Below are 23,264 nucleotides of genomic sequence, written 5' to 3'. Positions count from 1 at the left end.
AATTATCGCTGAATAAAAATGACACTTTCAAATGACAACAACTTCAACTGGAAAGATATGTCCTATTTTTGGAGCAAAAGTTTTTCACTACTCCCGGCAGTCGAATACGAAAAGTTTGAAGCCGCCTTTCAATGCGTTGTAACTATTATTGACCCTTTTTTTCGTTGTCTGAGAAAAGTCTTGATTGAATAACTTAGCGAATGAATGAATGAGCTCAGATCAGTCAATCGTTTTAACTGCAAATTTCCACACCAAGTTAGACATAGCTGTTGCGCTAGGCGCAAAGCTGCGTTTTGATCGAGGTGAAATTAAAAGCGTCCTGTTTGCTTTGTGATGCAAGTGCGCGTTACTGAGTCCCAGGTTGCGAAAATTTGCTGATGTCGTTCGCTCTGAACCCTCGTTCTCTCTTCATTATATATTACCCTCTCTGCTCTTTATTATTTGCATCCTTTTCTTTCTGCTGGGTGAAATAAGTTTCGAACGAATGAATTAATGAACGAACTAAGAACAACCAATCATTTTAATTGCGAATTTCCACACCCAGCGACTCTGAACGGTTGCACAGGGACACTTAACTTGAATGTATTTGTGAAAGGCATACTATAGTGCATATATGGCAGTACATGTCATTTTCGGTGTAGTATAAAAAAACTGCATTCGTTATTTTGACACAACCAGAAGGCGCTTAACGCCCCACCTTTTTCTTTGTTCAGGCGATTGGTTATCACTCAATAGCTAATACAGCTCTGTCAGACGAAAAGTCGCCGCTGCCGTAGACGTCTGTTGGAAAGAATGTTTTGGGCATCTAAATTTTGGTGGAGGGTCAAACGTTTGCTCTGAGTGCGATAATTAATTGCGGCAGTTTCCTGTTCCCTTGCGGTTTCGTGCTCGCATGTAAACATGCAATTTCATTTAAATTTTGCTGACAATAAACCGTCAGTATTAATGTGTGGAAATATAGTCTACTATTATGGGGCCTAAATGTCTGAAAAACTTAACAAAACACTAATCCTTAAATCAGCGCTCTTTTTCTAACGTTTCCTGTAGCAACTGCGCAGCTTCATAGCTGCGTTGTGAAGTGTATTTTGTCGCATGAGGTAGAGCTCAACAATTTACTCTCTTTCCCACCTGCAGTCGGAATCATTGGCGGCGCTAACCGCACAGCTGCGTTTCGGTCGACGTGAAATTACAAATGTGTTGTTTGCTGTGCGATGCAAGTGCGCGTTAGAGAATTCCAGGTTACGAAAATTTGTTACCGCCATCCACTGTGAACCCTCTTTATACCTTCCTTCGTGATTATTTTCGCCGCTCTTTCTTTATGGTCTGCTAGAAGGGTGCAACACAAGGTGAGACCCTTTACTGCGCCTTTCCTGTATTTTCCTTCAAGAAAATTGCTTTTGCGTCCATGGCCACTTCTGGCGGAGGAATACATATAGGCATAGAATAAATACAATGCAACCACCTTAAATACTTTTTTTTCTGTGTTTCTTGACTAAATATAATATATATGCGAAACGCTAGATGATGCTATATTAATCAAATATGGGCATATTTCTTACCGTTGTTTTCCTTCATGTGTAAAAAATCATTGAGATTTATTTAGGCAATTTTCTTCTTCAGCCTTCATCCCATCTAAATTATCACACATGTACCCAGCACAATACAATCCAAATTGTAAACACTGCGGCGAAATAGCAGGATACGATCATATGTTATGGAGCTGCAAAAAAGCGCCGTCACCGGCGGACCTGCTACCAGTCCTTTCTCTAGAGAGGTGGGAGGCTATACTGGCGAGCTAAGACCCTTTAACGCAAGTTCGGACTACTGAGTGGGCTCAAAAGGTCGCCGAGAGTAACGGACTTGAGGCCATCTAAGTATAGCGCCCACAAATCGCTCATTGCTGACAATAAATGTTTTCCAATCTAATCTCCCATTAAGACATCCCACCGAGGCTTGAGCTTTCTTGCCTCCCTCAGCTTCTGGCTTCACTTCAATCAGTTAATCAAGCGTTATCGGCCCGTGGAGGTTTCTGCGGGGATGTGCTTAAGTCTGCTTGAGTGCAGGAAGTGGCGAGAGCGATTTTACAGGACTATTTACAATAGCGGCATCATCATTGTTATTCCTATTATCGCTAGAATTCATCACCATCACCATCACTATGGCTACTATTATGATTAAGAAATAAATTAGCCGTCATAGCCATCACTATTACCATCATCATTGTCAATGACGGCATCTTCGTTGTCATCACATCTATTTTACTCACTCTAGACAAGGAGTAATCCTCTACAATATCTCACTGCACTACCATTTGTTGATACGCCTTTAGACATATTCTGTCTTATTGGGCTACAATGCCTCTGGAAAATGCGCATAATGGACAGAAATTGTGAATCGGTTGTTTCTACAAAATATCACTTCTGCAAGATAATTGTCCATTTAAGGGAACTGTATGCACAGGCTGACTTTGAAACGGAGGGGCACTCACTCTGTTTGCCCTTGTGCTTTTAATGATGTCGTGCATGCCCTTTTGGTCGATGCCGAAAAGATATTCACTGCTTTGAGCCTACGAGTGTGCTGCAGGCATTTATATATAATTATGTTCTTCGTTTACAGGCCAAATCACATCCGATGAGCCATGGAACCTCGGAAGCCATTTCATCGAGTTATCGATGGCGTGCCGCGATGCGCCTGGATAGTGGACCCAGACACCTACCGGGAAAGCCAGAAGTTTCGAGCCGAAAAAAATGACTTGATACAGAGTACGTATCCGAAGAGTGGAACGTATTGGGTACAGTACATAACGCAGTTGATTCTCAAGGGAGGTGAGCCGGTAGTGACGTACGATGAATTCACTAGTCACACGCACGGCTTGGAATACGTGAAGCACGACGACTGGAAGCCCCAGCTACCGATGAGGCTGTTCTTCACTCATCTGCCACCTCGCAAGGAGACAATGAGTGCAAAGGCAAAGTATGTCTATGTTGCTCGGAATCCATGGGATGTGTGCGTTTCTTTCTACAACATGATGACCGACGTGAGCATCTGGAATTTTCAGGATGGTACTTTCGACGAGTTTTTATACGCCTTCCTTGAGACTGACCTAGGTTATGGGAGCTATTTCGACCACGTTGCTTCTGGCTATGCCCTCAAGGAGGAAACAAATATGTTCTTTGTGACCTACGAAGAGATGAAACGGGACACCAGAGGAACAGTCCTTCGACTGGCTCATTTCCTGGGTGAAAACTACGGCAATGCTCTGGAAAAAAACGAAAGGCTTCTGCAAAACATTCTACACTGGTCTTCGCCATCGTACACAAGAAATGTATTAGTTATAGACTTCCAAAAAAACAAGAATGCTTTGTGGCAAGATATGTTTCACCACAACAAAATTTCGTGTAAAAGAGGGCACGAAGGCAATAAGACCAAGTTCCCCATGGTTCGAACCGCTAAGATAGGTGGTTGGAAAGAATATTTCAGTCGAGAGCAGCTTGCTCGTTTAGAAATGAAAATACAGGAGGAAGGCGGCAAAGCTTCTTTCATTGATCTGTGGAAAGATATTCGGGAAGAGGCGAACTGCCTCATGCGAGGGTCGCCTTTGCTTCTGTGAAAGTTGTGGTCAAGGAAAAGGAAGTATTATCGCTCTGTGTAGACCAAATGAGAACACTATTTACTAGTTTGAAATTGTATTAGTAGAGCTGTATTTGATCTTTAAGTCATATGTTTATGCACTCGAATTTTGGGGCTATAGCTGTTTAGCAAAACATTTCCACGAAGGCTTCAGTAATCCTGTTCGTGTTATAGTTGTGTTTGTTTCTTGCCTAGAACCACACAATGTAGCAATAAAAATGTGCATGGTGATTACACTTTCGTTATTTTGCGAATGAAGAGACCTCCCTTCTTCCCATTTATGCTTCTTAATTGTTAGCAGTGCCTAGACGCATACTTTCCTAGGAATCAGAAACATATTTTATACCTGTTTCTCTGGTGCCCTCCGTCTTGCAGATAAAATATTAGGCGTACTGACATATTTCATAGGAAGCTTCAGCATGGTAAGGTCGTACATGAGGGCCAGCACCTTGTGTTCTGCACATGCCGTTTGTTCAGCTTCAACCATCAGCTTTTAAAAACAGAGGCCCTCTGACATGAGCCCCTAGAGAAATGCGCCAGTCCTTAATCTGTCTGCTCTTTATTTAACCAAATAACAAAGTGGCATTAGGGGAGGGGGGGTGGAGTATACACATAAGAAAAATGTCATTAGTTGTGTCAGCCACGCAAACAATAAACATGACACCAGAGTGCAAGAGAAGACCCCCCTCCAAAAAAAAAAACATGAAAAGAAAACTTTCACAGCACCACGAAACTGATATGGTCAATATAACAGAAAACATCGTCAGACATAATACAAGCATTGTGTCAGCATGCAATTTGTTCCAGTTGCTTATTGGTTTGGAAAAACTAAGACAAACGAAATACATAAATGTTTTAGGAACCTCCTGTGCTTTGTAGCGGTGATCTATGCGGACAAATATATAAGCAGGTGCCAGTATAAACTTTCCTCTCTGAATATCAACACAACAATGATAAGTCACGTGAAAGAACTCGAGTCGCAAGTTACATCGACAGATTTTCAAGTTCTCTTATTCCAGTCTTAAATTCTAAGTCTTAACAGGAATATCTTTTCCGTAAATCTTCGGCACAAACCGAACGATTAAATTCTGGACCCTTTCTAATTTAGTTTTGTCCCGCAGCAAAGTGTCCACACTTTGAAACCCTCCAATATTCAAGGACTGACCTAAAATATGTCGTGTATAATAATTCTCCCGTAGGACTGGCATTTCGACGCAGAAGACCGAAAGATTTCGCAACTCTTGATGCAACATAGCCCACCCGCCTGTTCAATCTTATTATTGCGAAAGCAATAGTACTCGCACTTTCAAGCCTTCGCATGACCCAGCCGCAGTTACGTGTTACCCACCTGACGCTGTGATGTCCAACCCCATGTGAAAAACGCGCTGCCAGGAGCTGCCAACTTGGGTCTCTCGTTTCACATGGGATGATTATGTCATAAAAAGCGTGCTAGGTCCGTGGCATTGGCGTTACCCGCAGGCCACTAAGGCACGTTCATATGGGTTGGTTAAAGCGGGGCTTTATATGTGGCTGAGGAAGAACAAAAACAGAAGAGGAAGAAGAACGCTCGGTCACCCGCAGCTTATGCTGTCACTCAACATTTGGTTCAGCAGCGCTGAACCCTTCTAATTTTTATTTCATGTGAAGTAAACAGCTGAGAATATATATATAGATATTTTATTTCATACCAGTTAGATTAAACCCCGCCGGGATGGCGCAGTGGTTACGGTGCTCAACTACTGTTCCTAGGAACGCGGGATCGAATCCAGGCCTCGGCGGCCGCTTTTCGTAGGTAGCGGAAAGCAAGGCGCCCCTGTGATGTGCAATATCAGTGCACATTAAAGAACCCAGGTTGTTGAAATTTCCGGAGTCCTCCACTACGACGCCTCTAATAGCCTGAGTTGCTTTGGGGAGTTAAACTCCACAAACCAAACCTGACCAAATCATTTAGATGTTCACGTGCAGATTTTTCTTTGAGGTAAATTTGATACATACAGGTCTATTTAAAGCTATGTTCATATGCCATTTTAAACGCTAGATCTTCTTGGAAAGCATGCACACCATTCCCATTTTACTTTATTTTTAACATAACGCCATCATCAAAGAATGAGCGCATTTGAGATTGTATGGCATCAATTACGTCATTATGGTTGAGTAATAATAACATTAACCCTGACACCGAACGCGGAGGTGAAACCATAACATTGCTTACTCGAAATTGAGACTGAATAATAATTACGTATAACTTAACAAACGCTGAGTAGCTGCACGTTCATAAAATGCCCTCAGAAATGATGTTATAGGCTGCTTGTTTACAATCAGTAAAACATGTGGCACAGTGTCAAGTGCTTTCTTGAAATCTCGAAAAGCACAGTGTGCAAAATTCAGACCAGCTTTACCTGTGTCATGGGTAACTTTAGTTGTGAAATAGATGAAGGACATTTATGAAAACAATGCCGAGCTGGATTAAGCATACAATGGTATTAGTATGTGCTACTACAGTAGTATACAAAATATGCTCCAAACGTTGACAGGCAACACAATCAAAGACAATGGTAAATAATTCGAAACGCCCCACGGGAACCTGACATGCAAATTGGCCTCTTCACACCTGAGAAAATTTCCTACTGCGTAGTCCGCCCATGTTTTCGCATAAAGTTTTCACGCGCTAGTATTTATTTAAAGCCTGTTAGATCGAAATGCCACTGCCGGCGTTGTGATCCAGAGTGATTAAATAGAGTCGGAAAATATGCACATCTCATTCTATACTAAAACTGCAGTAGTAGCAAGGCTTTTTATTCACTAATCACAAGAAGAAGTAAAATGATTTTGCCGCCACGGCACCTGCTATCTCAATTCCTGAAGCACAATAACAGTATCGACGGAAATATAGAAATAGCGAGGAGAATGGGACAAGAAATGAAAGAGGAGACCGACAGAGAGACTAGGTAGAATAAATTATTATCTAAAAAATAACAACACAGAGGCGAAACGAAGAGGTGTCCGTGTGCTGTGCGATGTCAGGGCAAGTTAAATCCCGCAGGGGTCAAGCAGAGACGTGCTGATCTGAGCTCTGTTCATTCTTACTTCGTCTCTTTTTTGCTGCCTTACGAAGGCTGTGAATTGTCTTCCGTGCAAACGGAATTGAATAACACCCCTCCGGAGAGGTTTCCAGCAGAGTGGTTGAATTGTCCAGAAGAAAACCAAGCCGAAAATCCAGACACAAATTACGCTAAGCTCAATGCTGCCGAGCCAGGCCCTGCTACGCGTCTGTGGCATGGATTCGGCTTCATCGGCAGTAGCCACGCGACCCTCGACGTTGATGCAAGCTTCAGCGTCTACTGACTCTACCCCGACAGCATCTCCTGACTGACATGGATTGCTCTAACGCCTAAGTGCCTCTCACACTGCTTCAAGGAACGCTACCCGTGAGCATCAGTACCGTCTTCACTTCCGACATCAACAGTGCCGCCTGTGGCCTTGACGTTTCATGAAATACCTCAAGGAACTGCCTCCCCTTCCAAGGACACCCATGCCGAATGCGTCTCTACCGCCTCAACAGACGCGCCCTGTCAGTACTCCATCAAGTGCGCTCCTACCCACCCCAAAACGAGTTCCGTGTCACCATCAAGCCTACATTGCACTTTAACATAACTGCCCTCTTTCCGCATTATGTCCAAGGTACAATGGACTGCGTACTGGGCTCTTCGAACTAATGTGGATTTTCGTTATTCTCCATTCCAACACCCTCACGGGTAACTTACCTTCTCTGGCGGCCGTTAAAAAGTGCGCACGGTTTTGCAAATATCCCTGTACAGATACGTTTTGCATCTATACTTGACTCCCTGCGATGCATCGTCGACCATGTAGGCAGCACTAGCGCTCCTAAAGAAGAGAGAGCAAATATTAGTTGCTCAACCCACCCAATGCACCAAGCCCGGCCTATGGGACGTTGAGGCACTTACCTCTTACCCTTCAAGGTCCTTCAAATCTACCAGATCACCTCACCTATTATGTTGAGGAATAGCCCTCTCGTCCACGCCGTATTTTCTGTTATCATTGCCCCAAAGGAGGGCATATGCAAAACACCTGCCACAATCCCGCAGCAGCGGTCGATATGGATGAGTCAGCACACCTTTGTGCCCTTTGCAAATCGACAGGTCAGGATATTCGTTCTCGCGCTTGCCCCAAGAAAAAGGCAAGGAAGTTGACAAAGGCATCTCGGAACACTGATGTCACCACAAACAATCACTTCGATGCTCTCGCTTTTGATGAAAATGACTTCCCTGAACTTCCTACCCTTGACTCTCAAACTCATAACGTGTATTCTCAATAAAATGCATACGCAAAGCAACTGACAGCCGACCAAGAAGGGCCACAACAACACGTAAAGCCGCAGAATACACAGATGACGACACCGTTCTTTATAATGCCATCGCAGAGGCTTGTAGCCATTTAGAACTCACTAAGCGCTGAGAACAACGCCGCTCACAGCCAACTTGAAGTGCTATAACGGCGCAACCCCCTAACGAAGCACTGCCGCAAATCTATGAGCCACATTTTCGCACCAAAGCCCCACTCAATGCGCATACCCCAACAATGAATAAAATATTGGTGGTCATGAAGCGGTTGACCACCCTGATATTTGAAGCACTTCGTTCTCGTCATGGATAGTGCATCATCTCTGCTGGTGCAATGGAACTTCCGAGGTGTTGCTAATATAGTAGAGGGCCTCTAGAATTACCCTGCCCTCCCTTGACCTCATCGTCCCCGTTGCTGCTGTTTCTTCTGTTTTGGGTGTATAGGCTGACTGGCGGGAGCATTTTATGCAATACTCGGTGGGCCGTCTATCACAACGGCCGAAATCTTTGGCTTGTGCTCCTGTAATCTGTAGTTAAGTAAACGGCCTGGTTGTCCGAGATCGCTTTTACCGCTGGGTGGGGGTATTGTGACCAAAGACGTTCTTACATTTTACGGCTTCTGTTTATGTTTTTGCTAGAGGCATTCTTCTTCATGCCGTCGCTCACGGTATTTCGTAGCCTGCCAGCTTCATCGGTGTGGCAAAAACTACCGAGATGCCGTTTCCCCCCCCCCCCCCCCCCCAATCTTTCGAGGCAGTGAGACACGCCGTGCATGTACAGAATGGCTACTCGCCGGCTCTTTGGCTTGCTGTTTTCAGGGGCCTTCGGGCAAACCTCCTAAAACACCTCTTTTATAAGGTCTCCGTCTATGGACGCTACGAGTCCCAGCGGTTAGGCGATTTATTCGGCCGTGCCACCTGCTTACTGATCCTGTCAAGAGTGACGTGAGCACGAGACATATAGAGAACAGCACGAATAGAGTTCAGAGTAATTCTTCTTTCTACCAACTTTCAATGGGCCGGTTTATAGGGTTAAATTTCTATTGTTACAATCGGGCCGGTACATCCAGCACAGCCCTGACACCAAGAATAACACACATATCCAAGAACTTCAGGAACTTATTGCAGGAAGCTCATTCGTGAGTTTCCAGCCCCTCCGCACCTTTACTGAACACATTAGTTACACACTCCACTGCTTCCGTTCCAGCTTGCACCTGGGTCGAGCTGTACAACACAAGGAAATCATCAACGTACCGAAACACCTTGATGAAGGTGAAACCCTTTTTTTTAATACGGTGCAAAGAGCTTATCGCATAAGGTAGAAATATTTCAATCAGAAGAGGACGAAGGAAAGAAGCCAATAGGCCGCGAGGCCAAGGAAAGCATTGGGGATAGTACTTTATCTTTGTTATTTTTTATTTTTTTATACTTCAGTAATCACATAAATTAGTAATGTAATCTGTTTAGAGGGGAGCGATAAACACAGAGTAGCAGAAAAAACAACGTGCAGATGGTGGGAATCGATCCCACGATCTCCAATTATCGCGTCCGGTGCTCTTGCAACTAAGATACATCGGCCGCGGTCCCCCCTGCTACTTTCTTGAGTATTAATGTTGTCTGTATACGAAAGTTGAGAGTGTTCACCAGCGCCACCCTCAACCATAGCGGTGGACGTGGAACGTCCTGTGTTACCGCCAGCGTCACTTATTACGTGATCAAAAGCGAGGGCGAAAGCTGTGCTAGAACCCTCTTACGCTACCTATGGCTTCAAGACTGCCAGAACCGAGACCCCCGTAAGCTACAAGTTTCGCATACAGACAACATTATTACCGCACAATGTAGCAGAGGGGACAGCGGCCGATGTAGCTCAGTTGTAAGAGCACCGGACGCGATATTCGGAGGTCGTTGGTTCGGTTCCCACCATCGGCACGATGTTTTCTCTTCCACTTTGTGTTTACCTCTCCCCAAAACAGATTACATTACTAATTTATGTGATTACCGAGGTAAAACTTAAAACAAAATAAAAATAAAAAAAGAGAAAGTACAATCTCCAATGCTTTCCTTGGCCTCACCGACTGTTGGCTTCTTTCCTTCATGCATTATAACGAGCCCCCTCATTTCCCCTTCATTTATCTGCTTCTAGCGTACGGGGGTCTCGCTTCTGGCAGTCTTGAAGCCATAGGTAGCGTAAGAGGTTTCTAGCACAGCTTTCGCCCTCGCTCATAATCACGTTCTGCGTGACGCTGGCGGTAACACAGGACGTTCCACGTCCACCGCTATAGTTGAGGGGGGCGCTGGTGAACACTCTAGAGTTTAGTATACAGAAAGCATTAATACCCAAGAAAGCAGGGAGGCGGGGGGGGGGGGGGGGGGGGGGGGAAGCGGCCGATATAGCTCAGTTGGAAGAGCACCGGACGCGATATTTGGAAGTCGTGGGTTCGGTTCCCAACATCGGCACGTTGTTTTTTCTTCTACTTCAGTGTTTATCGCACCCCTAAACAGATTACTTTACCAATTTATGTGATAGCCGAAGTAAAAAAAAATAAAAAATAAAAAGAAGACAAAGTACAATCCCCAATGTTTTCCTTGGCCTTTCTGACTGTTGTCTTCTTTCCTTGATGTAATATAACGAGCACCCTCATTTCCCCTTTATTGATCTGAATCAAAAGAGGAGCTATATAAGAACCTGCCTGCACACACCGTCATTTCACACGTACCTACCATCATTAAAAGTTGCATAGGTAGACTCACATTAACAGCGCCACAATGTTTTCAACGCAAACCCCACAAGTATTCGAAATTAAAATGGATCTAACTCCTCTATTCTCGCAGAGCACACAACACACAACAGCTGTTGTTGAGCAAGGTAGTAAAACAAGTCCTGTATGTCAATAGAAAAATGCGGAAATGTATTCGTCAGGACAGCTGCGCTATTCCCGGGCGCGGAAGGCCAAGGAAGAACGCAACCGGAGAAGGAGGCTAGAGAAGCTCGAAATGCCGCTCCTTATAGCCGCCGTCGGGAGCAAGCGGCTATGGATGAAGCTGGGGAAGGGGTCCGATGACAGCTGCATGTGGTGCTGTAATTATAAGGCTATAATGCGACTCCTACGCTCTTGGAACGCAGTATATTTGAAGACGGCGCTGCTGAAGGTTCAAAATGAGCCACCTTGGGATATAACGGTAACGGCGGAGGCGGACAGGAGGGCCCTGGTGATGGCGAGCGAGCGGGACGAGCTTCGAAGAGCACTCTCGTCAATAGCAATGTATAGTCTCACAGTAAGCCTGCCAGAAAACCAGATCGACCGAATGATTGTTCCTTAAAACTGTCCCTTCAGATCAGCACGGCTTAAATATTGAGTTTAACAGACTATCATCAGAAAGATCCTCACAAAATTAAACAGTAGGTCAGCAATAACATTACCAGAATGTTAAATAGAAGATCAGCAGTAATTACCACGAAAATGTGAGCGGCAGTTCAACAGAACATTAAAAAGGCTTTCGTGTTCACTCTAACAGGATGTTTTAGGAATCTCCCATAATTTTCCGCATTCAAGTTGCTAAACTCAGGGTAGCAGGATTGCATAACAGCTGTGGAAGACGTTTTCGTAAGATGTTGTTATGTTTAAATACAGCAACTCAAATGATGCCTAAAGTGACTAGTGGAATGGTCCCTGTCGCCTGAAGGCCACTTTCTTAAAATGCTGTTCGAGGTTAGTTCGTACGCGAAGGGATAGGCATTTTAAAGAAATTTCAATTTCGTTAAATTGTCCAGTGTCTACAAATCTTGGCTAAGAGTACAGTTTAGCGACAAGTTGATTATGAACGCAATATTATTATCACAAACGCAACTACCTGGTTTTGTTTGCCAGCGTTAACAACCCAGCTGGGCTTGGCCTCAAAGAAAAAATAGTAATTATTATATCAAAGGGTTACGCCCCATAATAAGCACCCCAGCGTGACCTTTAAGAAAAATTAGAATGCCACTGAACTAAAATACAAGTAGATGCACAGATCGATATAAACATGTCAGCAACTTTTAAAATTAATTTCAACCACACATGTTTAGATGGATAAAGTGACCGCCGCGCAACACAGTGTTTAATTAGGTTTCAAGCATCATTAGGAAATCTACAGCAAGAATGCAAGCGCGGAAACAGCTACCAGTGCCTATCAGAATCCCGATTGACTGAATGCATGGCCCTACCTCCACGAGGGACTCGAGGATGACAATAGCGGCGTCGTTATGGGCCGATAAGGAATAAGCTAGCAAACAAACCAAGGCTATTTCGATTGGATAAGAATGGTGCTTCAAGTATTGTGCCTAGCTCAGAAGTGCTCCCTATTGCGCATGAAGAGCAGTTGGACTAGGAACGTCAGAAAGTCGCTAGGAAAACGCCTCGGTCCTGCCGGGGGCGAACGCAGCTCTTGTAAGTACTCCAAATTTGAAATTTTATCGTTTAGGACCTAGCGAATGTGCCAGTGACATGCCCGAATTATTAGTTGCTGTAATCTCGATTCAGGCGATCGAGCTTGGATGAATAGAAGGCAGAATTCGGGGAAGCAATGCTTTTTAAACCGTCTTTTAGAGCTGACGGCTGAGAGCATATGTTTTTCCGGAATGTGGCCGTGCGTTTCTTGCTGTGAATCCGAAGAAATTGTCTAGCCGCGATTTTACATTGTCGCCCCGGGTTGCGGAATCGCATATCAGCCACTTCACCGCTTTTCGTTAGAGCCGAAAAGCAAGACGGCCGTGTGCTATGCGATGTCAGTGTTCGTTGAGGAACTCCAGACGGTTGATATTTCCGCAACCCTCGAGTAAGGCGTCTCTCATACTCTCATAGCCTGTGTAGATTTGGGATGTTAAACCCCTTGAATCAATCCACACCGAACTAAACTCAGATGAAGGTGCTCTTCATGGCTGCTGAATTGTGAAATTACAGCCAAAAACAAAAACATAAAATAAAGGGTGATATATGGGTGGTGCTCTGTATGCTTCTACACCGACCTAAATCTAGTCTAAGAAGCTGGTCCTAGTGGTTCCTCCAAATTATAAAATTTTTAAAAGTAATCTAAGCAAAAAAAAAATAAGAAAGAAAATTGACGACCGCAGAAGTAGCATACAAAAACACTTTTCTAGCAAGTAGCCTTTCTCACAAAATGCTCTATATATATACAGAAAAAAACCAACGTGGCATTGAAATTGACCACCAAAGTCGCAATTTGTGAAATAAAAGATGCTTAATAAAGCGTCCCATAAAGGAACACTGGGACCGTGAACTGATACATTCATATTCGCGGTGTTGAGGCCCAGAACTATACCTTTATATTATGTGTGTTCCCGATCTTGGCTGTCAATACTTTTGCACAAGGCACTACGTAATAATTATTAAGGAGGATGTCAGTTTTCCGCATTTTCCAGAGCAATACCCAAATATGGGTTAATATGCATAAATTATCGTTAGAATAAAAATGACACTTTCAAATCAAACGTTTTTAACTACTTCCGGCAGTGGAATACGAAAAGTTTGAAGCCACCTTTCAATGCGTTGTAACTATTATTTTGCCCTTTTTTCGTTATTTCAGATGAGTATCGATCGAATAAGTTAACGATTGAATGAATAAATCAATGAATGAATGAATGAATGAGCTCAGATCAGTCAATCGTTTTAACTGCAAATTTCCACACCGAGTTAGACAAAGCCGTTACACTAGCCGAAAAGTTGTGTTTTGATCGAGGTGAAATTAAAAGCGTCGTGTTTGCTGTGTGATGCAAGTGCACGTTAGTGAGTCCCAGGTAGCGAAATTTTGTTACCGCGATCCAATGTGAACCATCTTTATTTCTTTCTTATCGATTATTTTCGCCGCTCTTTCTTTATGGTCTGCTAGACAGGTGCAACAGAAAGGTGAGACCCTTTACTGCGTCTTTCCTGTATTTTCCTTCAAAAAAATTGCTTTTGCGCCCATGCTCGTTCTTGCGGAGGAATACATATAGGAATAGAATGCAACCACCTCAAATAAGTTTTCTTTCTGAGTTTCTTCACTAACTATAAGATATATGCGAAACTCTAAATGATACATCATTAATCAAATAGGGGCATATTTCTTAGCGTTGCTTTCCTTCATTTGTTTACAAATCATCTCGGCACTTTTTTCCCCTTACGACTTCACACCGAGGCTTGAGCTTTCTTGCTTCTCTCAGCTTCTGGCTTCACTTCTATCTGTTCCTCAAGCATTATCGGCCCGTGGAGGTTTCTGCGGGGATGTGCTTAACTCTGCTTGAGGGCAGGAAGTGACGAAAGCCAATTTAAAGGACTGTTTACACTGACTGTTATTCGTTTTTTTTTTTTTTGTTTGTTTTGAGGGGTTTAACGTCCCAAAGCGTCTAAGGCTATGAGAGACGCCGTACTGGAGGATAGCGGAAATATCGACCACCTGGTGTTCTTTAACGTACACTGACATCGCACAGCACACAGACGCCACTCCCTTTCGCCCCCATCGAAACGCAGCCACTGGGGCAGGGTTCGAACCCTGGTACTCTGGCTCAGTAGTCGGGCGTCTTATCACTGCACCACCCCGGCGGGGCTCATTGTTATTCCTGCTATCCCTTGAATTCATGATCATCACCATCACTATGACTGCTATCATCATTATTAACTAAATTTACGGTCATAGCCATCACTATTGTCATCATCATTGTAAATGACTGCATGTGTCGTTGTCATCTCATCTATTGTACTGACTCTAGACAAGGAGTAATCCTCTGCAATATCTCACTGCACTACAATTTGTTTATACGCCTTTAGACATGTTCTGTCTAATTGGGCTATAATGCCTCTGGAAAATACTCATAATGGAGAGAAATTGTGAATCGGTTGTTTCTACAAAATATAACTTCTGCAAGATAATTGTCCATTTAAGGGAACTGTATGCATAGGCTGACTTTGAACCGGAGGGGCACTCACTCTTAGTGACGTGCTATACATTGCCTTTTGGTTGGAGTTTTGCTGGCTGGTGTATCGTATTACGTATCGTGGTGATTTGATGCGATTTTTTAATCAATATATAGTTCATGTACATAGGACCCTGTTTTAGTGTAGTAGATACAATATATAAAAAAATAAAAAATCCCGGCTGTGCCTAGTTGCTTGCGGGCGGCTGGGGAGCGGTGGAAAAGTGGTTCGACTCCCGGTAAAAACAGTCTTCTTTTCTTAACTCTAACTTCGTGCGAACATTTCAGCAGCCCATGATCGTAGAAAGGGTGTCACCCTTAAAGTACCGCATTGTCATCCGTCTTTCACACAATGGGAGGGAGAACAGTTCATATCCTTCTCGTGTATCCTCGCCATGGTGTAAACCGATTAGAGCTTTTAATGGTTGCTTATAATGTGGGCTACCATCCCTCTTTCTGATAATGCAAATCATTGCGCCCGCAGTTATGAGATAGATGGTTTTTTTTTTTCGTTGGTCTTTGTCCTAATCGTCAGCGCTGGAAGCCAGCGCTTCATATATATTTTCAAAAGAAAATGTGCCTTCCTTCTACTCCTTCTTGACAAGCCCTGGAGCACTATGAGTTTATTTTGTCCTGCACAGAGGACATCATCTCTTATTTAATGTTCTTACTCTGTTTGCCCCTGCGATTGTAATGACGTCGTTCATGCCCTTTTGGTCGACGCCGAAAGGATATGCACTGCCTTGAGCCTACAAGTATGCTGTAGGCATTTAGATATAATTATGTTCTTCGTTTACAGGCCAAATCCCATACGAAAGCTTTGCGCCATGGTACCTCGGAAGCCATTTCATCGAGTTATCGATGGAGTGCCGCGATGCGCCTGGATAGTGGACCCAGACACCTATCGGGAAAGCCAGAAGTTTCGAGCCGAAAAAAATGACTTGATACAGAGTACGTATCCGAAGAGTGGAACTTATTGGGTACAGTACATAACGCAGTTGATTCTCAAGGGAGGTGAGCCGGTAGTGACGTACGATGAATTCACTAGTCACACGCACGGCTTGGAATACATGAAGCACGACGACTGGAAGCCCCAGCTACCGATGAGGCTGTTCTTCACTCATCTGCCACTTCGCAAGGAGACAATGAGTGCAAAGGCAAAGTATGTCTATGTTGCTCGGAATCCATGGGATGTGTGCGTTTCTTTCTACCACATGATGACCGACGTGAGCGTCTGGAATTTTCAAGATGGCACTTTCGACGAGTTTTTATACGCCTTCCTTGAGACCGACCTAGGTTACGGGAGCTATTTCGACCACGTTGCTTCTGGCTACGCCCTCAAGGAAGAAACAAATATGTTCTTTGTGACCTACGAAGAGATGAAACGGGGCACCAGAGCAACAGTCCTTCGACTGGCTCATTTCCTGGGTGAACACTACGGCAACGCTCTGGAGAAAAACGAAAGGCTTCTGCAAAACATTCTACACTGGTCTTCGCCATCGTACACAAGAAATGTATTAGTTATAGATTTCCATGAGAACAAGAATACTGTGTGGAAAACTATGTTTCACCAAAACAAAATGTCGTGTAAACGAGGGCACGAAGGCAATAAGAACATGTTCCCCATGGTTCGAACCGCTAAGATAGGTGGTTGGAAAGAATATTTCAGTCGAGAGCAGCTTGCTCGCTTAGAAATGAAAATACAGGAGGAAGGCGGCAAAGCTTCTTTTATTGACCTGTGGAAGGATATTCGAGAAGAGGCGAACTGCCTTATACGAGGGTCGCCTTTCTTCTGTGAAAGTTGTGGTCAAGAATAAGGAAGTATTATCGCTCTGTGAAACTGGGTGAGAATGTTATTTACTAGTTTGAAATTGTATGAGTAGAGGTGTTTTGGTCTTTAAGTCATATGTTTATGCACTCAGATTTTGGGGGTAGGGCTGTTTAGCAAAGCCTTTTAACGGATGCTTCAGTAATCCTGCTCGTGTTATAATTTTGTTTGTTTCTTGCCTAGAACCACACAGTGTAGCAATAAAATAAGAGCATGGTGATTACACCTTTATTTTGCGAATGATGAAACTTCCCTTCTTCCCATTTGTACGTCTCTTGTTATCAGTGCCTTGTCGCTTAGTTTGCTAGGAATCAGAAACATATTTTATACCTGTTTCTCAGGTGTCGTCCGTCCAGCAAATGAGAAATTTAGCGTGCTGACATATTTCTAGGGAGGCTTCAGCATGGTAAGGTCGTACACGAGGGCCAGCACCTTGCGGTCTGGGGGTAGTTTGGGGGTAGGGCTGTTTAGCAAAGCCTTTTAACGGATGCTTCAGTAATCCTGCTCGTGTTACAATTTTGTTTGTTTCTTGCCTAGAACCACACAGTGTAGCAATAAAATAAGAGCATGGTGATTACACCTTTATTTTGCGAATGATGAGACTTCCCTTCTTCCCATTTGTCCGTCTCTTGTTATCAGTGCCTTGTCGCTTAGTTTCCTAGGAATCAGAAACATATTTTATACCAGTTTCTCAGGTGTCGTCCGTCCAGCAATTGAGAAATTAAGCGTACTGACATATTTCTAGGGAGGCTTCAGCATGGTAAGGTCGTACACGAGGGCCAGCACCTTGCGGTCTGGGGGTAGTTTGGGGGTAGGGCTGTTTAGCAAAGCCTTTTAACGGATGCTTCAGTAATCCTGCTCGTGTTACAATTTTGTTTGTTTCTTGCCTAGAACCACACAGTGTAGCAATAAAATAAGAGCATGGTGATTACACCTTTATTTTGCGAATGATGAGACTTCCCTACTTCCCATTTGTACTTCACTTGTTATTAGTGCCTAGTCGCTTAGTTCCCTAGGAATCAGAAACATATTTTATACCTGTTTCTCAGATGTCCTCCGTCCAGCAAATAAAAAATTAAGCGTACTGACATATTTCGAGGGAGGCTTCAGCATGGTAAGGTCGTACACGAGGGCCAGTACCTTGCGGTCTGCACATGCCGTACGTTCAGTTTCAACCATCACCTTTTAAAAACAAAGACCCTCTGACAAGAGCCCCTAGGGAAATGCGGCAGCTCTTAATGTGCCTGCTCCTTATCTCTTTAACCAAATAACAAAGGGCAGTACAGGGAGGGGAGAGGAGTATACACAGAAGGTAAAATGGCATAAGTTGTGTCAGCCACGCAAACAATAAACATGGCACCAGAATGCAAGAGAAGACCCCCCAAAACATGAAAAGAAAAATTTCACAGCACCACAAAACTGATACGGTCAATATAAACGAAAACATCGTCAGACATAAAACAGGAATTCTCTCAGCATGCAATTTGTTCCAGTAGCTTATTGGTTTAGAAAAACTAAGACAAACAAAATACACAAATTTTTAGAAACCTCCTGTACTTTGAAGCGGTGATCTACGCGTACAAATATATAATCAGGTTCCAGTATAAATGTTCCCCTCTGAATATCAACAGAACAATGATAAGTCACGTGAAAGAACTCGAGTCGCAAGTTACATCGACAGATTTTCAAGTTCTCTTATTCCAGTCTTCATTGCTAAGTCCTCCCTTAATAGGAATAACTTTTCCGTAAATCTCCGACACAAACCGAACAGTTAAATTATAGACCCTTTTTAATTTAGTTTATTCCCGCAGCAAAGTGTCCACACTTTGAAACCCTCCAATATTCAAGGACTCACCTAAAATATGTCTTGTATAATAATTCTCCCGTAGGACTGGCATTTCGACGCAGAATGCCGAAAGATTTCGCAGCTCTTGATGCAACATAGCCAACCTGCTTGTTCAATCTTATTATTGCGAAAGCAATAATACTCGCACTTCCAAGCCTACGCGTGACCCGGCCGAAGTTACGTGTTACCCACGTGACGCTGTGATGTCCAACCCCATGTGACACACGGGCTACCTGGAGCTGCCAACTTGGGTCTCTCGTTTCACATGGGATAATTGTCAGAATCAGGCCACTAAGGCACGTTCATATGGTTTGGTTAAAGCGGGGCTTTATATGTGGGATTCTTCAATTTACTATGATAGCGACCCCGTTCCTTTTCCTGGATTCGTGCCCACAATAAATGACATAATTGTTGCCGGAATTAAATTCTGCCATTCCTGTCCGGTCTGCAGCGGTGGCGTAGCGGTAGAACATCCGCCTCGCATGCAAGAGGACAGGGGTTCAAATCCCGGTGCCGCGCAATTCTCCACCGGTTGAAAGAAAGAAAAATCCGCGTGTTGATGGAATTGCATAAACAGGATTGGGGTGCGACCTGGTGAACACCTCCGGCAACGCACTCCCTCACCAGAACAGGAGTTGGCCACCCTGATGCAGTAATTGGCCGCAGCCTCCTATGATAAGCTCCATAAAACCCCGGCCCTCAGTCACCAGCGGCTGCGGAACAACTGACCACGGCGGCGTTGTTGTTGTTGTTACGAACTTTATTTTTCCACCGATGTAGGAGGCCCCCTACTCCCCGCCCCCGGCACGCAGGCCTATGGGACGGAGGCCGGGGCCTCCGCGACTAAAGACAGGCGAAGTGACAGTGTTTCTTCGCGGCTTCAGCCGCCAGGCGGACAGCTTGCTGCTGGTTGGCGGGGGACTCGCTCCGCAGTAGCAGTTCCCAGGCTTCTCTACTGTTTATGTTTTCCTTGGCGCCAGGGGAATCAAGGCATTGCCAGATTATGTGATCAAGAGTACCCCTTTCTCCGCAGGTTTCGCATCTATCGTCCGCCTTTTCCTCCACTTGCGTGTGGAAAAGCCAGACGGGACTTGGGAAATTCCCAGCTTGCAGGCGCCGCCAAGCGACGGCCTCCTTGTTAGTTAGCGTTCGGTCCGGTGGTGGCAGGGACCTTCTGCTAAGTCTGTAGTGTTCTAAAATTTCCTTATAAGTTTGCAGCCTCTCGTCCATCCCATCGCAATCAGGCGGCTCTACGGCTGCCCGGAAGTAGAGAGCTCGGGCTAGCTCGTGCGCCGCCTCGTTGCCGGGGACGGACTCGTGCGCGGGGGTCCAAATAATTCGAATCTTTCTTTCAAGTTTTCTTTTCTCTAAAATTTTGGCTGCCTCCGTCGAGACCCTCCCTTTTCCAAAGTTCCAGACAGCTGTTTTGCTGTCACTAATAACTATGCTGGCTTCCGTTCCAACGCAAGCGAGCGCTATTGCAACTTCTTCAGCCGTGTCTACATTTCGGCTTCTAACGGACGCGGCGGCGGCGGGCACGCCGCGGCCGTTGACGACCACAGCCACCGCCGCCCCCGACTTCCCGCTAGCCGCGTCCACGTAGGCGACCTCCCCCGGCTTCATTTTCCCCGCTTTCTTTGCGAGCGTCTCGGCCCTCTTTTGTCTCCTCTCCTTGTTGTACGTAGGGTGCATGTTTTTAGGTAGGGGGGGCACTATTATATATTCGCGACACTCTCGTGGAATGTCTACTTTGTGGCTTGTTCCTCTATCTGACTGCAGTCCCACCCAGCCGAGGATGGTTCTGCCCGTGGTGGTTCTGCTTAATCTTTCTAGTTGCGCCATGCGCACAGCCTCCGCTAGTTCCGTCCAGTTGTTGTGCACCCCCATTTCGAGGAGGCGTTCAGTCGAGGTCGAGATGGGTAGTCCCAGAGCCCTCTTCGCGCATCGTCTGATGAGTGCGTCTATTCTCTGCCTTTCGTCTGATCTAATGTTTAGGAATGGTGTGGCGTAACATATGCGGCTAGTGATGTAAGCCTGCATTAGTTTCAGGAGGCTTCGTTCCTTAAGGCCCCGACCCTTTAGTGCGATTCTCCTGAACAGACACGTGACTTGCGTGGCGTACGCGTTCAGTTTCTTTACCGTTGTATCGTTGTACCCATCTGCTTGTAGAAACAGCCCCAAGATCCTAATTTGTTCGACTTTTGGCACTATTTGGCCGTCTACTGTTACGCTGATGTTTATCTGGCGTTTACACCTGAGCGCCTTCGGGTTGTATATAAACAGTTCCGATTTTTGTGGAGAGCACGAGAGGCCCCTTTCGGCCGCGTAGGACACGACGGTGTCCGCCGCCGCTTGCAAGCGCTCCTCGATGCTCGCGTCACTCCCCTGGGTAGCCCACAGGTTGACGTCGTCCGCGTACATACTGAATTTCAAGTTTTCCACTTTCCTCAGTTCTGCCGGGAGGTTTCGCATGGCAACATTAAAGAGGAACGGGGACAGCACCGAACCCTGTGGCGTACCCCTGCTTCCTAGTTTGACGGTGGAGGATTCAATGTCCTGAAACTTTATCTTTATCGTTCTACCCGACAGGAAGTCTTTTACGTAGTCGTACGTTTTCTTTCCGACCCCCAATTCTTGGAGACCAGAAAGAATTGCCGCGTGTTTTACGTTATCGAACGCCTTTGTCAGGTCTAGACCTAGTAGTACCCTCGCGTCCCTGGTTTCGCTTTCTATGATATCGTGTCTCAAGCGGAGCATTACGTCCTGTGTGCACAGGCCGGGCCGGAACCCAACCATTTCGTGTGGCCACAGGTCGTTAAGCTCCATGAAACGCGTTAGTCGCGTTTGGACTACCCGCTCCATCAATTTCCCTATACAGGATGTTAGAGAGATTGGTCGTAAGTTCTCTAGTTTAAGGGGTTTGCCTGGCTTCGGTATCAAAATTACGTTTGCCGTCTTCCACTGTTGTGGGAGGCGGCCTCTGTCCCATACGATTCTCATGTACTTGGTGAGCGCGCGGATGGAATTATCGTCCAAATTTCGGAGAACCTTGTTTGTGATTCCGTCTGGGCCGGGAGCCGATTTTGTTTTTAGGCCTAATATTTCGGCGCGAACCTCCGCCTCCGTGATCGGCGCGTCTAGGGCCTCGTTTAAGGGTCCTTCGTAATCCGGCAGGGGTAAGGTTTGCGTGTCGCCTACGTACATGTTAATTAGTTTCGCCATGAGTTCCCCGTCCGTGCCCTCGAACGCGTGTCTGGCTTTCGTCAGTCTTATGCCCGATTGAGTTTTCGAATTGTCAGGATCAAGTAGGTGTCTGAGTAGGCTCCACGTATTAGCAAGGCTCATGTTCCCTTCCATCTCGTCACACCTACTACACCAGTTTTGTTCGCAAAGTTTTACTGCGTAATCTTCAATCTCTTTGTTATATCTTGCTATCCTTCGCCTAAGGTTCCTGTTCCATCTTTGCGACCGGAGACGCCTCTCCATGCCGCATTTTGCTTCCCACATATGAAGGAGTTTGCTGTCAACCGTCACCGGCGCATCGTCCTCCCGTAGGGTCGTGGTTGCTTTCTCTACTTGTTTCTTAAGCGTCTCTGCCCATTGCTCTATGTTTTGGATTTCATCTCCCGATTCGCAGTTTTCTCTGATTTGCCTAAACCTGTCCCAATCGGTGATTTTGGGTTTTTTGAGGCGACGCGTTTTGACGCCCTTGCTGAGGGTGAGAGCCAGAACAAAGTGGTCGCTGCCAAAATTTTGAGCTGTGTTTTTCCAGACTGCGTCTCCCGTGTTTTTTCCTAAGGTAAGGTCCGGGGTGGTGTCTGCACAGACGCTGTTTCCCATCCTGGACGGACAGCTAGGGTCCGTCAGCAGGGTGAGGCCGAGCTCATGTATGTCCTCCCACAGTTGCCTACCCTTGGGGTCGTGTCTATTGTAGCCCCATTCTTGGTGGGCGGCATTGAAGTCTCCTAGAATTATAAGAGTATTGCTTCCTGCTGTTTTGATCGCTTTGCGGAAGAGGGCGCGGAAACGTACCTTTCTCTGCTGGGGGGTGCTGTACAGATTTAAGATGAAGAGACTAGCCTCTTCCTTGCGACCAGTGATAATTTCTATTAATACAGCTTCGATGTCTCGTGAGTTGACCTCATGCTCGACTACCGCTATGTGTCTTTTAACTAGCGTGGAGACGCGGGATTTTTCTCCCCGATTACCGTGGAACGCCTGATATCCCGATAATTTTGGTAGACCTTTTACTGTTTCCTGAAGGGCTATAGCTAAAGGTTTTTCTGCGCTCTGCTCTAAGTGCTGTTGCAAGAGCGCTCGCTTTCGTTGGAAGCCGCGGCAGTTCCACTGCCACACCAGAGAGTCTTCATTTTTACTGCGCCTGTCCATTTTGTTGAATTGGGGTCACAGTCTTTTCTAATGTAGTTAGCCTCTCGGTGAAGGCGTTCTGCATCGCGGTGAATTGCGTCTGCATTTGATTTACCGCACCCATTAATTGGGTGAGGAGGGTCTCGATTCTTTCAAATCTTGCTTCGTATTTAGCGTCCAGTCTCCTTTCTAATGCCACCAGCGGATCCGTCTCGTTCCCTTTACGTTTTTGCGGGGGTGGCCTGATTGTTTCAGCAATCATTTTCTCCTCTTCATTATCCCT

At 45.4% G+C, this 23,264-nt stretch overlaps 2 protein-coding genes across 2 annotated transcripts; both read left to right on the top strand.

Annotated features, from left to right (window-relative positions):
• The first annotated feature begins 2,638 nt into the window (after positions 1–2,638).
• On the top strand, positions 2,639–3,610 carry LOC146194532 (sulfotransferase 2A1-like). Its single transcript, XM_084596584.1, has one exon. The coding sequence runs from the start codon at positions 2,639–2,641 to the stop codon at positions 3,608–3,610; it is 972 nt and encodes a 323-aa protein (XP_084452710.1).
• Positions 3,611–15,766: 12,156 nt separating this feature from the next.
• On the top strand, positions 15,767–16,756 carry LOC146194531 (sulfotransferase 1C2-like). Its single transcript, XM_084596583.1, has one exon. The coding sequence runs from the start codon at positions 15,767–15,769 to the stop codon at positions 16,754–16,756; it is 990 nt and encodes a 329-aa protein (XP_084452709.1).
• The last annotated feature ends 6,508 nt before the right edge of the window (positions 16,757–23,264 follow it).

Source organism: Amblyomma maculatum, chromosome 3 (genome assembly GCF_055883805.1).
Source record: "Amblyomma maculatum isolate TAMU_Amacu chromosome 3, ASM5588380v1, whole genome shotgun sequence".
NCBI lineage: Eukaryota > Metazoa > Arthropoda > Arachnida > Ixodida > Ixodidae > Amblyomma > Amblyomma maculatum.
This window is presented reverse-complemented; position numbering and strand designations above follow the sequence as displayed.